Consider the following 15,929-nt stretch of genomic DNA (forward strand, 5'->3'; position numbering starts at 1 on the left):
CCTTTATGTCCTCTGCTCACTTCCTCATCTGGTCATTCGTCAGGTTCCAGTGAACCCAGTGGCCCAGCAGAGTTGTGGAAGTCACTGGCTCCTGAGCCGGGCTCATGCTCCAGGATCCAGGTGGTGGACCAGAACTCCTGCACGGTGCAGTGCTCTGGTCCTAGAACTTGAGTGAAATGTGTGGAGGACTCTGCAGTCATTGTCCCTGCAGATGAAGGAGGGAGGCCTCGGTGTTGAATATTCCGTGTGGAGTGTAACCATGACGCCAACCACAGGTGTCGCGTCCCGTTGGCCTGGGCTCCCCAGGTTTCAGAGCTGGTGTTCCATAGCGTTCCTGTCCGCGACCCGGGCAGATCTATAGAAAGGTCTTCCCAACAGACGTGTGTCCCCGGGGCCTGTCGACACATTCCACTGCTGATGACTCAATAGCAGTGGCAACTGAATCAGTCGATTCTGCGTGGCAGCCGTCTGCACGCGGCTTCACAGACACGGGCGGATGCTTCGCTGCTGCTGCTGCTGCTGCCGCACCCTGTGATCGCTGCCGGGTCTCTGGATCCCTTCAGATCGAGGTCTCTGCACGACACTGGAGTTGTGTTGCTGAAGGTTTCCCTGAACGGCTTTTCACACACTTGGCTCCCGAAGACTTTCAGCTACTGAAAGTCTCTGTTGTGTCAGATGCTGGCGTTTCATCCGATTTTTGGCCTGAAGGAAATTGGCTGCGGATGTGGCCCAACTCATTCAAAGCTCGGTTTTGTCTGTTTACACAATGAAACAAATCTTCCCGTGGTCTGCTTCGTGCCAGCGCTCTCAGTAAATCAGGGCAGCAATAGTGGCCTAGTTTTTGGCTCTTGGCGGGGCAGACGTCACCTTTTGGCCGGAGATCTTTGCGAACGTGACGCGGCAGTTTGTTGCTCTGAAAGCTCTGGAGTCATCAGATCCGCTGGCTCCGGTGCTGCGGCGCTGCAGGCCTGTGCTGGGTGGGTAGGCACTGACGTTTGTTATGCAACACAAGTAGGTGGCTGTGTGTGTGGACGTGTGAAGTCCCCCACTCCCGGCCTCCGCCTCTGATCTGGCTGGCTCTTGGTTGAGTTGATGAGCGGAATGGGAGTTTGGCTTGATAAAGGACGGTGGGTGGGACTGCTGAAGGCGTCTGTGAGGCCTGTGAGCGCCCGCGTGTCCAGGAGAACCCATTAATGCTGCTCCTCTGGCTGCCCAGCACTTGTTTCTGCCCAGTTCTCTTCAAGTCTCTGGAGCCCTGCTGCAGGTAATTGACCGCGCCGCGTCGCCGGCTCAGACCGCTTTGTTTGTCCCTGTCTCAGCTCTGGCCTTCCTTATCTCAGACAACGATGCCCCAAGGAGGTTGGAGCCTGATGCCTCCTAAGCTCCTGGGATCAATCTGCCCAGAAATAACAGGCAAAAGTTTTCCGTGGTGGACTTGCACCGTCCAGCACTGGAGACGCTTGACCTCAAATCTAAATCCACTGAGTTCTATTTAAGGCACCAGGAAGATGAATGACGTCCCTGATGCCCACGGTCAAAGACACGTGCAGCGTGTCGTTGCCCGCGCCTGCACGAGGTGAGAGGGTTCTGACGAAGCTGGAGGTGACTGTGTCCATTTATTCTCTGTGCGACTGCAGCCGGGGAGTTGGACGAGCAGTGAAAAACCGCGTGCCGCTCCTGATGGCAGCGAGCTAATCCTGATGGTGGTTCGGAGGTTGTGCGAAGTGGAATTTCTGTGGAACCTGTGAAAGCACGTTTGCTCGCTCCCGTCTGGCTGGAGCTCCGTGGCTGGAGCTGCTGGTTCAGCGCGAGGTCATTGCTACGCCGATGACTCACTGAAAACAGGCTGATTTAGAGGACGGAGGTCTGGATCTGGATGTTCCTGTGAGTTCCGGGACACAGAAGAGCGGGGCAAGCGCTTCATGGCCTGGCACCTGGTTTCCACTGTGGAGGGTGTTCCTCGTGTCTTTCAGTCCAAAGTGGTGAACAAGCTTCAAAGCCTCCATGAAAGATGGATCACGTATTCAGGTGCTGCTGCTGCATCAGCAGATTTGCTTTAGGAGCGCCGGTCTTTGATGAAGACGACAGCACCAGGAGCCTCTCTTGCGACGCTCCTCTGTGTTTCCACTGTTGACCTAGTTTGACCTCCTGTTTGCAATTAAAAGGCTGTTCACACAGCGACTCATCAGAGCCACGGCTGCCTCTGTTTTCTGACACCTGAGTGGAAGGTGAAAACGCTAAGTGCATGGGGGGTGGAGGGGGTTAACGCACGGCACAACTCCTGCGTCTCTGCCGTGCTCTATTCATCCAGAAAAATTCATCTCTTTTATTAAGTTGCCATTTCAAGATGGCGGCGTTGCCTGAAGACTCTGCTCCGGTCGGACGAGTCGTGCCACAGCCGAGTCAGAGCTGCTCCGACTTGAAGCTGCATTTTTCATCCACGAGGCTGAAGCTGATTTGACAAGAGCTGCTTCAGGAGCCAGAAGGCTTGATCCGCTGTGTTGGGACCAGGTCAAGCGGGTCACGCTTCCATGAAACCTCAGCTCTCCTGCGAGGGGAACCGAAGCTGAGCCCGTTCATGGTACTTCATGGCTTCATGTTCAGTGGGGCATCTGGTGCAGGATGGAGGTGTTGATAAAAGCTTGGTGGGTCTTCACTGTCTGACCCAAAAGAGACAGTCCGAATGTCTACCTTCAGAGTGTGTCGGCGGAAAGTAGGGAAGATGATGTTCCACCACGAGGAAGTCCATGTTTCAATGTGAGCCTCTGCACATGCCAGTGTCTGACCTAATCCTGTTTTCTTTCTTCTCCCTCCTCGCTGCCTCCGTGACTGCTGCTGACGCCGGCCCGTGACGCCACAGGTGAGTTCTGCACACCGCACCACACCGGCGACCTGCTGACCTTTCACAGCCAGCTGCTGCTTGGTGTTTGTACCTGCGTCCCGGGCGCTGGTGACTCGCCGCCGTCTGGTCCTGACAGCCCCAGGGGCCCACGCAGATTTGCTTTCCTGACAGCAACGCTGTTCTGAAAGTGGTTTGAGGGGCTCTTCTGATGCATTGCTCAGAAGAAGGAACCTGCAGTTTCCCTGTACAGTTTGGTCTATGTAGATGGACTCATCCCCAGACCCATAATGCACCGCTGCCCCGCCCGCTGCTCTCTCATGGATCCTGGAGGTCCGCGTCTCGGCCTGCTATGTTCTTGTTCGGCCCCTGCGCCTGTGTTGAGTTTGACTGAAAGTTGTCTGGGCCCCCCCCCCACTGTTGTCCCTCACCTGTGCAGCAGGTCCAGTGAGTTTATCCCCCTCTGAGTAGCACAGTTGTGTTGGGTCTGTCTGGTTTTCAGATGATGATGGCGATGCGTGCAGCTGGAGTGTTCTGGTCTTTCAGGACGACAGGGACTTGGACAGAGCCGTAAACAGCAGCTTCTCTTGGTGACACGTGCAGAATCGCGCTGAGTGATGGGCCCAAACCCAGCGATCTCTGAGGGGCTCCTGTTGTGGGCCGAGCGATGGCCTCCCTGATCCTCCCTGACAGGTTCCTAGCTCGCTGCTGTCAGAAGCGCTGAGCCACTTGTAGCCTGGCCTCGACCCAGTCTGGTGCAGATGCTTCTGTGTCGGCAGTGGTCAGACGGTCACATGACTGAGGTCCTGCCGTTTGTTTACTCTGACGGAGGCTAGTCATTTCACCTGGGAGACGCAGCTGATTGTTAGAGCCTTCTGCAGAAGCCACCAATCTGCTGCGATGGTTCACACGAAATGGTCCGTTCCATGTCAAGTGAACTCCCATCTGAGGTCCAACCAGGGACTGTCTGAAGTGGACTGTGAGTCCAAGACTAGGAGCGTCTCCACTACGGTGGATGTGTCCTGAGTCCTCTGGAGCGCTGCTCTAGAGACCAGCTCCAGAGAACCTCCTGGTCCTCCTCTGGTGCCCCTTCAGAGACCAGCCGTCACACCGGGGCCACATTATAACCTGGCACTGTCACGAGGGGCCCTCAGACCTCTGATTCACTGGTGTTTCATATCTGTTTCTAGTCTTTCAAAATGAGGACCTGATGGAGGAAATGATGAAGAGTTGCTGCTCAACTCAACCTCCTTCCACACAGAGACTCATAGATGAAGGTGCACAGTCACCGTGGTGCAGCTGCTCTTCGCCTGTGCTGCGTCTGGCCCCTGTGTTCTGTCTGCAGCGGCGTGTGGCTCCACAAGGATCCACCTGGAACTGGGCCTCAGATGGTCTCATCTCAGAGCCAGGCTGTGATTCAACACAACCTCTTCCTCCTTTGAAGGCTAAAGCAGTTGCTGAGGCAAATGTGTGTTTCTGACGTCTCCCTTTCATGTCAAAGTTAGTCTCCATCAGAGCTGGAAGACGTCCCTTCCTCTCTCATTAGCCTCTTCAGTCGGAGGGTGCTCTTTCACTCGATGTGGGATTATGCTAATGCTAGCATTGACTCGCGTGAAGGTTCGATGACGCTCATGAAGCGTGACAGACAGAGATGAGTGGACGCTGGTGGGACTCAATAGAAGCTCAATTCCACTTGGAGACGAAATGAGTCGTGTTTTGAAAGGTGAATAAAGGAATGACTGTTTTGTCGAGAAGAGGATTGACATTAACTGAATTACTTAGGAATAGCGTGTTTACCTTCTGAATATTTGAAGGAACGTGAAATGATTTTAAAATAATCGACTGAAGCCTGGAGATCCATTCACATGCTGACAGCCTTGGTTTGTAAAAGAACAGTGTCGAATAGGAATGGTCCAACAGAACGCCTCGGTTGCAGAATCTGAAAGCTGCTTGGTAACATTTCAATGTTGTGACTCTGAAAGGCACTGTGACAGTGCAGACCTCTGCCGTCCTGGACGCCATGTTTGTGCCCTACAGGTATTTATTCACGTGAAACATACTGCCTGCAAGAGCCCCGTCTGACAGCAGGTGGCAGTAGTGTGGCTGAACTGGAGTAGGTCTGTCAACCTGCAGATGACTTCCAGGCCTGTTTCATTGAAATGCGTGCCCTTGTTCCTGCTGACAATCGAACGGTGGAGGCCATTGATCAGAAGGATGTTCACCACGCACGGTTGTCATCATTGTGACTGGAGTTATGGTTGTTATTCCTCCTGTGGTTGTCAGCGTTGGAGCTTGGTTTTGATGGACTGATCAGGGTCAGTGAAACATCCTTGTCTGGCACGTAGCAGAAGGTGAATGGGCCCGGTGCCCCGGATGTGCAGTCAGACATCGCACCCCGCTGCTCGGAACCATCTGGAGAGGATGCCAGGGACGGGCCTGCGGGCGGAGACTGACTCACCGCCGCCGAGCTCTGCCAGCTCCAGGAGGAAAATCCTGGAGGGAAGCGGCCTCTTTGCAGCCCGTGCGTGTCTGTCCAGTGACCCCTCTCGGCGGGGCTGGACCACGGCCCACCGCGCTGACGTCGGCTGCCTCCCAGCACGTGCCGCAGCCCCGCCCTCTTCTGACTGATCGTGGGGACATCTGCTGGTGCTGCTGCCGTGCTTCATGGTTCCTCCTGAAGCCAGCGAGTCCTGTGGCAGCGGGTGAAGAATGGTGACGTGACAGACAGACAGGAAGTCTGTTCCAGCAGAACCTGCTCCCAAATAATGAGCCCGGCCACTGTCTTAATGCTGCTGCTGCTGGTGGAGAGCAGCCGCTGACGTTGTGCCCTGCAGCCACTGAGCCAGTCCGTTGCGCCGGTTCCTGCTGCAGTCAGCCAGGTAGCTTGAGCGCGCTAGCAGCGCTTCTTAGCAACTTGCGAGAGACCACAGCGCCCACTCTCGGCCCCGGGGCCCTCTGGGGGCGCGGGGCAAACGAGGACACGGAGAGATTCTAACTAGACCTCTGGGGCAGTGGCACGTATTCAGGTGGCCTCCAGGGTTGGCTGTGCAGCTCTGTAATGTAGGTCAGACGTGACGAGTCGAGCCCTGCACCGTCACTAATATCAATGCTAACAGTGACTCCAGAGTCGTGTGACGTCCAACCTGAAGCGCAGAACATTTCCAGGAAATGTCTGGTGGATCCAGGAGAAGCCCTGACTCTCCATGGTCCGGCTCCTCACCGACCGAACATGTTGTGTTCTGTAGTCCACCTGGATTTAGGTTCCTGGAGGACTGGCCATGACGCGAGGCTGCACTGGGGAAGCTAGCGTGGCTCGCGGCCTGCTGTCGCCGGGGCTGCTGCTGGGACCTGGCAGGAGTTGCTGTCTGCCAGCTGCAGCACCGTAAAACAGACCCGTCAGCATCGCCTCATGTGTTCTGACTGCAGGGGGAGCCGTTGGTGGTTGCCCTCAAAATGTCTGCCGCGATCAGTGCAGAATATCACAGGTGACGGTGCACGGCAGCCGTGCGCTGTGTCCTCCCAGTGGTTGATGGCTCTTTGTGAAGGCAGTTTTTCTTCCCTCCACCTTCCTCCCACTCTCTCTTTCCCGCTCCATCCTCTTCCTTTCTCTTAGCAAGGGTGAACGTGGGCGGCAGTGCAGAGCATGACAGCCGAGCGCCGTTGCTTTTAGACGAGGAATAAAGACGGGAGCTCTCAGACGGAGGGGATGAAGGTGCCTCTTTGACTTGGAGGAGTCTGTTGTAGCTCCTCCATTTTGTCTGAGTGCCACTGACTGCAGGCAGCGGCGGGTTCGCGGGCGGCCTGCTCCCTCTGCCCGTCGCTAGTGTGCGTGCCGCGTGACACGCCTCCCTACGGAGGTCGGCTGGAGTGTTGCGTGTGACTTTCCTCCTCGACACCAAACCACAGCAGACGGACATTTTCTTTTGTGCCAAATTCCTCAGTTGCCTTCTGACAGTGGGAGGAAGTGATTGAGCCGAGCGGCGGAGCTGGGTGTGGAGACGGCGCTGCAGAGATGATGAGTGACTGTGTGAGTCCCACCAGACGAATTCATGATTTCCTCTCTTACGTAAGAGGAGGCTCACGCACACGTCCGCTGAGGAGTCCAGCCCTCTGGGCCGCCCACCATTCTGCCGTCTGAACCCCCACTCTCAGGCGCTGCTCCTCGTGCACCTGCAGATCCAGCGCCATCCCACTCCTGACACCGCTTTAGCTGGTGTCAGCTCAGGAAACTTTCCAGGGCTCGGTGACGGACAGGTCTTTCTGTGAAGAGCGTCGCTGACAGGACTGACCGCTGTGGCGTGCATCCTCCAGTCAGAGCTGATGAGCGAAGAAGACGTTGAGCTGGTCACATGCAAAGTACAATCTATCTTGACACTTAAACAGACACGCAGGCTGTGAGGTTGCCACGGCAACTGGTTGACTGTGGATTGGACGAGCAAGTAGGTGTGGAGTCGACGGGGGTCTGTGGGCCGGCGAGCGCTGCGGCTGTGGATTAGCTCCGTCTGCTGGGGCTCCAGCTCTGCGCTTCAGGTTGTTGATCCTCCGTTTGTTAAGAGTGCAGTGTCACTCTCTGAACTGCTGTGACCTCTTGTTGCCCTCAGCAACCGCCCCTGTTTAGGAGCAACTGAGTGCTTTTGAGTCCCCTCTAATGGCCTGTATATGTCCTTGGAGATACGAGCTGCCTTCATGAGCTCGGACCTTCATCTGTTGCTGGTGACCTTTCTCGTGCGCACGGGCAGCAGTTCATGCAGCCACCAGCGGAGGGCGAGTGTGTGACTGTAGCCGGGGCTCAGAACCTGGTTCTGAAGGCTCGACTGCACACGCAGCACCGTGAGTTAAACCCATGAGTCAAGCGTGCGCTGCGGTTTTGGAGCTGGGGATCATGGGCGGGTCGTCCTCCTCCAGATGCCCCAGCAGCCTCTTCATCTCCGCTCGCTGTGGTCCCTTCCTCAGTGGCATCATTTCCATCAATCTGCTGCATCTCTGCTGCATCCGCTGCTGGCAGATCCACCACAGCCATTTTGTTCCTGGTGCCTGTGAGCGGCCCGTCAGCAGTGCCATTCCACTGAGGATGCGAGTGCGTGGGCCACCACCCCACTGATGAGCCTCTTATGTAAGCGGTGTCTTGCAGCCTCTCGTCCACAGTGAACACAAGCTGCTCTCCAACACAAGCCTTCAGCTCCAGCCTTGGTCTGCTGACTGTGTGTCAGGCTTCAGACGGGTTTATGTCATCAAATCATGACGCCTGTGCTCACTGTGTCGTCCCTGACCTTTGACCCACTGCAGCAGGGTCTGGGACTAAACCCTGGCTTTGCCCTGGATTCCACTGTGCACACACACTCATCTTCATTGTGGAAGCTGCTCCTTACCGCTTAGATTCAAGGCGTTTGTCTTGCTCTGCAGAAGATGGGATTTTATTGCTGCTCCGACCTCTAAACTGCATTCTGGTCTCGAATCCATGTCAAATATCCCCATCATTACTGGCGTCTGGTCAGTGAGTTTTTTCATAGCTCATGCTAGAGACCATTTCCGTCATCTAATAATAAAAATATGTAAAGACAAAGGCAGAAAAACTTGAGTTTAGAAGCGAGGCTCTTGACTGAGACGCTTCCTTCTTGTGGGGCCACTGGCCTGCTTGACTGTCTGAACACTACACCAGTGTTTCTGCAGCAGCAGCGACCCCCTGTGTGGGAGCTGCGTCCCTGCACCTGCCACTTTAACCCCAGAAGCTTGGAAGCTTGTTGACACATCTCTCTGCTGCTAAAGAGCACAAATCTCAGCCCACAATAGGGGATCAGGGTGCGCAGATGCAGCGCTGCGTTGGGGCTGTGTTGCTCTTCATACGTGGGCAGAGCTTATGTTGGGATTTAGACGGATCCCGGCGTTTATTGTGTCAAGGCAGCGCGCGCTGGTTGGCTGCCGTCGGATTAGCTGCTCGGCGCAGCTGTTTCTGCTCCAGAGGCTGCACAGATGCTGCTGTCTGGGTGCCACTGACGCCAGTCTGGCTGTCACTTTCAGCTGCTTCAACCTGGTCGCACAGGTTTCCCTCCGTCAGTCGCCCTTCATCACAGCTCCGGCTGAGTCACCGGCTGGTTAGCTAGCTCAGGCGCGGCACATGTTAGCTACAGCGCCGTTGTGCTCAGCCCCTCTCTGCCCCCAGGTGAGCTGTGAACATCAAACACACCCTCCAGCTCATGGTCTTCAACAGGTAGCTGAGCGTTGCCTGCTAATGTTAAACATGTCAGCAGGAAGCTGCCAGTGAAGTGAGTTGGACCTGGAGGAGGAGGCGTGTGAAGGCAGCTGACGCAGCCTCAGGAGGCTGCTGGGCGGGGCCTGGCCTTCACGACGCTGATGCTTGTGAGGACCTGGGGAGGCACAATGGTCTCTCAACATGCGCCTTCCTGTTTAAGGCCTGATGGAGTGTGTGCTGCGGCAGAAGAACGGCGAGCAGGAGCCGCTGCTGCTGGCCGGCCACTCTGCCGAGCTGTGATCCACGCAGCCGTGATCTGGCCGTCTCTGGACCAGATCTGCTGCGGCGTGACTCATTGTTGCAGTGTTCGAATGATGGGAAGGATTGGAGAACCGAGCTGTGATTTACATGCGAAGAACATAGTGCTGCGTCTCCCACACAGACTCCCATGATGACAGTAGAGCTGCGGCAGGCAGCGAGGGGCGGGGCCTCGCTGCTCACCGACGTGGCGTGCCACAGGTTCATGCTGCTGTGTGTGTGTGAGCTGAGGTCGAGCGGCACGTCGTCCCCGCCCATGTGAGCGGTGGGTGGTGACCTGGCTCCAGGACGCTGTCAGCCGTCAGAGTGTGGTTGGTTGGCTGAATGAATGAGCCTGTGGTTCTGACTGGAGTGATGCCGAGCGTCCTGCAGCTGCCGCCGTGATGCCGCGAGATGGTTCGCGGACATAGAGCTCAGCACTGCATCAACTGTGGCTGCCGTGTCTCACCCAGGAGGGGAGCAGGAAGCCTGCTGGAGCGCTCACACCTGTCTCTCCAGCCCAAACTACAGCGCCGCAGCTCTGTCGTTGAGCGTGTGACCTCAGAAGCTCCAGCACCTGTGGAGCAGTAAACACAGCAGGTGGCCCAGAGTCATGGCAGGTGAGTGGAACCGCACTCTCACGAAGGCGTCGTGAAGATGGGGACCTGGCGTGGCGTGATGGCTGCCACGTCTTCACGCTCTAAACACAGCCAGTGCACAGGTGGTGCACGCTGCCGCGGCTGGCCTGAGGTGGTGTTGGCCTTCTCAGCGCTTCCTCTGGGTTTGCTGCTTCAGTTCTACTATAGGCAACAAGCACAAGCACTTACAGTGCAGCAAGTATTACAACAAAGTGACAGACACAAATACTTCAAATGCTAGTGCTGGTAGTTGTTTGGTTGTTGCTGCCTCTGAGTACTTGGATAACTACTCACGCCGCTCGTACTGCACACACACACACACGCAGCCGGTACATGCTCCTTCTCGTAATAGCAGTAGTGCTTGAAACACTGCTGGATAGACGACTTCACTTCCGTCGACCACTGACCTCACTCACAACAGCTGACTGCCTCAGCAGTGGTGTAGCTGTCGCCACTGGAGACGCCACAGCTAGTGCTGAGCTGCTACTTCAACTTCCTGTCCTGCTGTCGGAGACCGGCATCTGCTTGACTCACAGCTGTCGCTGGGCTGGTGACCTCATCTAGGTCCCTCCGTCTTTTCTTCAACAACTTACTTCACCTTGAGCCAGATTTCCCTGTGGCTCTGCTTCTTCGTGGTTTTGATGGTGGAAGCAGCGATAGAAGGTGTAAAGCAGGCCTGAGGTCCGAGTGCCCTGCGGGCGTGTTGGAGCGGCGGCGTTCCTCTGCTGTGCAGCGGGAGAGCAGGCGGAGCTGCTGAGATGATGCAGAGCTCTGCAAGCGCAGAGGGGGTGGACGTGTGTGGGCGGCCGGATCAAGTTGAGATGCAGGAGCTGCTGCTTTTATCGCTGCTGCTTCGCAGGCTGCTCTGTGTCTCATTACAGCGCCGTCAGAAATCATTTTCTGAAAGGTTGTTGTGGATCGGAGATGGTAGAGGTCACGGCACTTGACTTCTCAATGAGGCGGGGAGATCCAGCGTCTGCGGCGAGCGCCTCCTCACTGGAGCTGCGGCCGGCTCTTCTTCAGGTGCCGCCTCCTCACTGGAGCTGCGGCCGGCTCTTCTTCAGGTGCCGCCTCCTCACTGGAGCTGTGGCCGGCTCTTCTTCAGGTGCCGCCTCCTCACTGGAGCTGCAGCCGGCTGTTCTTCAGGTGCCGCCTCCTCACTGGAACTGCGGCCGGCTCTTCTTCAGGTGCCGCCTCCTCACTGGAGCTGCAGCCGGCTGTTCTTCAGGTGCCGCCTCCTCACTGGAGCTGCGGCCGGCTCTTCTTCAGGTGCCGCCTCCTCACTGGAGCTGCGGCCGGCTGTTCTTCAGGTGCCGCCTCCTCACTGGAGCTGCGGCCGGCTGTTCTTCAGGTGCCGCCTCCTCACTGGAGCTGTGGCCGGCTCTTCTTCAGGTGCCGCCTCCTCACTGGAGCTGTGGCCGGCTGTTCTTCAGGTGCTGCTTCCTCACTGGAGCTGCGGCAGACGGAACAAAGCAGAGGGAAGTCACGGCGGCATGACAGTCGAAAGCATCTCCACATCAAAGAGATTCTGTATCAGGCGGGGGGTTTCTGTGAGGCTCCTGCAGAAATCAGTGACGTCACTTCAGTCACTGTGTGATGTTGGTTTCTGAAGAGCGGGCGACACCTGGTGACAGGAGCTGCCAAATCTGCCTCCCTCCTGATGACCTTGGCGTCCCGATGACCTTGGCTCTCGCGCAGGTGGACCTCACAGAGCCCTCCCCTCACTGAAGGCCATGTTCCCACACGTCTGGTCACTGTGGCGGTGAGGTGACCTGCTCTCCCTCTGGCCGCAGATTTCTGCCTGTCAGCTCGGATATTAATATTCACATGCAAACTGCTGATCGGACGATAAAATGCCCCGCAGGGCTCCACACTCTGCTGACTGGACAGTTCGTCTGCCGGCTGTTGTCCGGTTCTGATGCTAACACGTGTGGAGACACACATCAGACTAAGCTGCTCCAGTTGCGACTCCTCCGATGCTAGTTAGCTTCAGTATGGTCGCGCTGCAGCCTCGCGTATTGTCCAGCTCTCATGAACTTTCTGAGGTGGAGCTAACACGTGTCACCTGAGGAAGCTAGTTCACCTGTGCTCAGTTGAACAGCTGAAGTGACTGGAATCTTTCACGAGTTCACGCACTTAATGATGACTGTTCACCCAGGTGTCCTAGATCCTTGTCACTTTAGCGCTAAAGCTAAGTAGCGTTAGCATGGCAGTGGCTGGTTAGCCAGGAAGTAAAGGAAGCACTGCTTCACGTCTTGGTTTAATGGTTTAGCTAGTTGTTTGATCCCAGCCTTATTTGATTCTGAAATGGTTGGCAGGCTCAGCCCAGTTAGCTCGTTGCTAACATTGCAGTTTTTCTGAATGAAAGTTCCCCCTCTCTGGATGCTGGTGCCGTCGGTGGCGCGCGGCTCTCTCTCTCTCTCCCGCTCTGTGGGCGGTGTGTCGTGGGGCGCCGCCACCTGAGCCGTGGCATCCCTCCTGTATGTTTCCTAAAATGGTGCTCGGCTTCATTGTCTCAGCATGCCGGGGCGGCGCCGAGCCCAGAGAAGACGCGTGGGAAATGACATCCGACTCAAACGTGTCGCTGTTTTCTGCCCTTTTCAGGAGCAGCGAGGAAGAAAGGGCCCATAAAAGTAAGACTAGCACAGAAGCACTCCATGCTTGTAGCAGCAGTGTGAGAGGCGGCTGCGGCTGTGATTGACAGGTCATTTATTGGAGCACGTTTGGGGCGTTTGACGGCTGCTGACTGATGGTGTCATCAGAGACTCGCTGCACTTCCCTCCCTCTCAGGAGAGCAACAGTGCTGCGCGTCATGGAGTCTGAGGTGAGGCCTGGTCCCTGGAGAGAGCAGTCCAGTCTGGACGCAGGAGCGCCACCGTGCTGTGAATTCACCAACATGACGAGGGCCTTTCTTGTTGTTTGAACCCATGAAACCCAGTGACGTTCCTTCCCAAGTTGTCTGAGCAGCAGCCGCTGGCTGTGTGTTGGCTGCGACGCTACATTAGCCCTGCGCGTGTGTCCTGGCTGTTTCGATCTTACTGACTGGATCCTTCAGTGGGGCGGGTCAGCCGCAGCCAGCGCAGTATGGAGCTGACCTCCTGACCCCAGCACCGCCTCATGACAGACGCTGTCTTTTCTGTGGAACTGAAGGAGGTCAAGTGGCTCATACTGTGTACCGAAAATCTCAATACAGTATCGTGAGTATTGCCATGTTTGAGTGCGTCCGCAGTTTCTTACTGTGAACTTGACCTTTCCTCGGCTGTGTAGCGAGTGAATGAGCTGCAGGTTAAAAGCCCTGTTAACAGGATGATAGAAGGAACTGAAGCTTTATTCTTGCATCGGAAGTAAAGCTCGGGAGGTGTTGACCCAGGAGCAGGTGGTTCTGCTGGTGTTCTGAGGGATTCCCAGAGCGGATGCCCCTTCTTCTTCGCTCTGTGTGTGTGTTGGAGCACTGCTGCCCCCTGCTGTCCCTTTGCGCTCACTGCACTCAACAGTATTTCACGTTTGTTTTTTGACAACACTGGGTGAAAAGAGTGTTCCAGCAGACGCTCATGGGCTGCTCTGTGGTGCCACTCCATGCTCAGCCTCACACTGGGCCGACCTTCTGCGTCGGGACACCTTCGGGAGAGGAGCCTCGCTCCTGTGCTCCTAACGACGCCGGATTTCATCAGCGAGCAGCTGCACGTGGATCAAAGAGCCAGTGCTCATCAGAGCTGTTGCATAAAGCCGGTTTGGAAGCAGCAGCGGAGAGTGGGGGTTGACTAGCCAGTGTGTCGAGGAGGAGGAGGAGCCGTGGGCGCCGGCAGCCCACACCAGCTCGCACTGCTGCATCTCTGCAGCCCGCTCTGGACCCAACATCCACATCTGCGGGACTCGATTCTCCCTCAGAGGGAAGTGAGCAGCAGGTGTGTTGGATGTCACGCTGGGCTCCATGCAGCTCCAGCTCTCATGCAACCCTCTGGCTGCTCTGCCTTGCTCTCCTCACACGCGCCATGCAAACTCTTCTGCTCAGGTCTTCGGCAGATAGAAGCGTGTGGAATTTCTTCACTGCCTCCCACAGACGTCCTCGAACCCATCATTTTCTCTGCAGTGGAGCAACGGTGACGTACGCTGGTCGCCAGTGCAGCTGAATTTTAAAGAGCTGGCCGCCCACGCTCAACACGCCACTGCCAGGGGAATTAGCATCAAGTTTTCTGTGCTGTCTGCCGCGCTCTCTGCTGCTGACGGGGGTCTGGAGAGCGAGAGGAGGGGTGCAGAGGAGTCACACACACGTCCCGTGGGAGTCAGACGCTCCGACAGCCAGTGGCTGCCAGAAGCAGTGGAGTTGACGAGTCTGAAACTTTCACATTCCCTTGTTGTGTCACGTGACCTGGCTTGTTGTGGACATGAATGTTGACAGCCTTTGCTTCCACCCTCCACTGCTGATGTTGGGTCCCAGGGGCAGCAGCTGGAGTGAAGAGGCCCAGAGTTTCCTGCCCAGAAGCCACCTCCTGCTCCTCCGCCCAGTCTCTCCTGGAGGAGCTCCTCAGCTGGTCTCTGAGGTGGAGCCAGACCCCAGCTGCCCCTTCAGCGCGTGGTCCCTGATGGTCTTCCTCCTCCTCCTCCCACATGGACCGTGACCAAGTCTCACCCGGGCCAGTGTCGAGTTGTTGGCCTCCATTCAGGAAAGGTGATTCCTGCTCCGGATGTCTCCGGCTCGCGGCTGCGTCCTCTCCTCTGCTGTCTCGGACAGAGATCCAGGAGGTGGCGTCAGGAGTCACTTGCTGCAGCGGGAGCCTGCGGTCTCATGGCTGGGCTTCTCCTGTGCTCCTCTGCCAGCACCTGACTCTCTTCCCACCTCTGCAGCAGGTTCTGCAGCGCCACCTCCTGTGACCCGACTCGAACAAGCGGGACGCGTCGCCGTCTGTGAGCCGTGTTCCAGTTCTGATGCTGCTCCCTTCCATAGACACGGCGCCGCCGCCGCCGCCTGTCTGTCACGTCTGTGGATCAGAACCAGCCGGTCTGCTCGGCTGCAGTCACGTGTTCAACACTCGGGGAAGTTGTGAATTTCATTAGTGAAGCTGTGAGACGCCTCTGGGGGCTTCAGCGGCAGAGGCTCTGTGTTGATCAGACTCGCTTGGTGGCGCCGTCACTTCGACTCCCGCAGCAGGAAGGCCCTGGGTTTGACTGCTGTTCTTGGGTTTCCTCGTGCACTCTGGTTTCCTCCCACAGCCCCGCGCGCTGGACGCTGTTGTGACTCAGTGAGAGGCCGGCCTCAGCTCAGCTGAACCGCAGAGAACCTTGCGTCCTCTGCCTTCCTCTCCATGTGCTTGGTCAGCAACCCTTGTAGTTGAGGCTTTTGGCCAGCAGGGGGAGCGTGGCGACCGTGAAAGGCCTCTCCTCTGGTGACATCGCACCTCATCCACCAGGGCTGTGTGTTCCCTGCTCATGCGCTCACACTGGCCTAGAGACTCGGGACTCGGACATGGACTCATCCTGGAGGCAGATACTGGATGAAACATCAGAGCTGTAACAAGCTGTATGACAAGGGTTGATGCAGGCGCGGTCACGTGACTTGGACCGGAGCCAACGTTACAGTGGTGTCACACACTCGCAGGAGTAACTCAGGAATCATGTCAGTCCAGTTCTGAGTGAGATCCCGCCCACCGCACGCCAACATTACAGTGATGAGGGAAGATCCGGCCCAGGGGGAGCTGGTTTGACTCTGGAGTCTGGGGTCTGCGTGTCCAGTCGTGGTCACTGCCGTCCTCCTGACTGAGCCGAGGTCTGCATGGATGAAGGAGAAGCCCGTGAAGAGGGAGACGCACACTCAGACCCCGGGGAAGGGGAGCGCCGGAGGTCCGACGTGGATCATGTTGCAGTGCTTCGGGGGTCGAAGACCGAGCCGACACGAGTGCAGGGAACGGGACTGTCTGCTGGACGGTCAGCAGATCATCCAGGACCCCGACTTCCTGGTGCTGTCAGG

General features: G+C 56.8%; 1 protein-coding gene across 3 annotated transcripts in view; it reads left to right on the plus strand.

Annotated features, from left to right (window-relative positions):
- agap3 (ArfGAP with GTPase domain, ankyrin repeat and PH domain 3) overlaps positions 1-15,929 on the plus strand; it is an 87,766-nt gene that overhangs the window by 14,364 nt on the left and 57,473 nt on the right. The window contains exon 1 of one of the 3 annotated variants that reach the window (XM_053882589.1): positions 11,329-15,928. The exons of the other annotated variants lie outside the window; for them this stretch is intronic. Coding sequence (XP_053738564.1) covers positions 15,739-15,928 — 190 coding nt within the window. The 5' untranslated portion in view covers positions 11,329-15,738. Of the gene's footprint in view, positions 1-11,328; position 15,929 lie in introns of those variants that run through there. 3 annotated transcript variants of the gene reach the window in all.

This window comes from Synchiropus splendidus, chromosome 13 (assembly GCF_027744825.2).
Source record: "Synchiropus splendidus isolate RoL2022-P1 chromosome 13, RoL_Sspl_1.0, whole genome shotgun sequence".
In the NCBI taxonomy this organism is placed as follows: Eukaryota; Metazoa; Chordata; class Actinopteri; order Syngnathiformes; family Callionymidae; genus Synchiropus; species Synchiropus splendidus.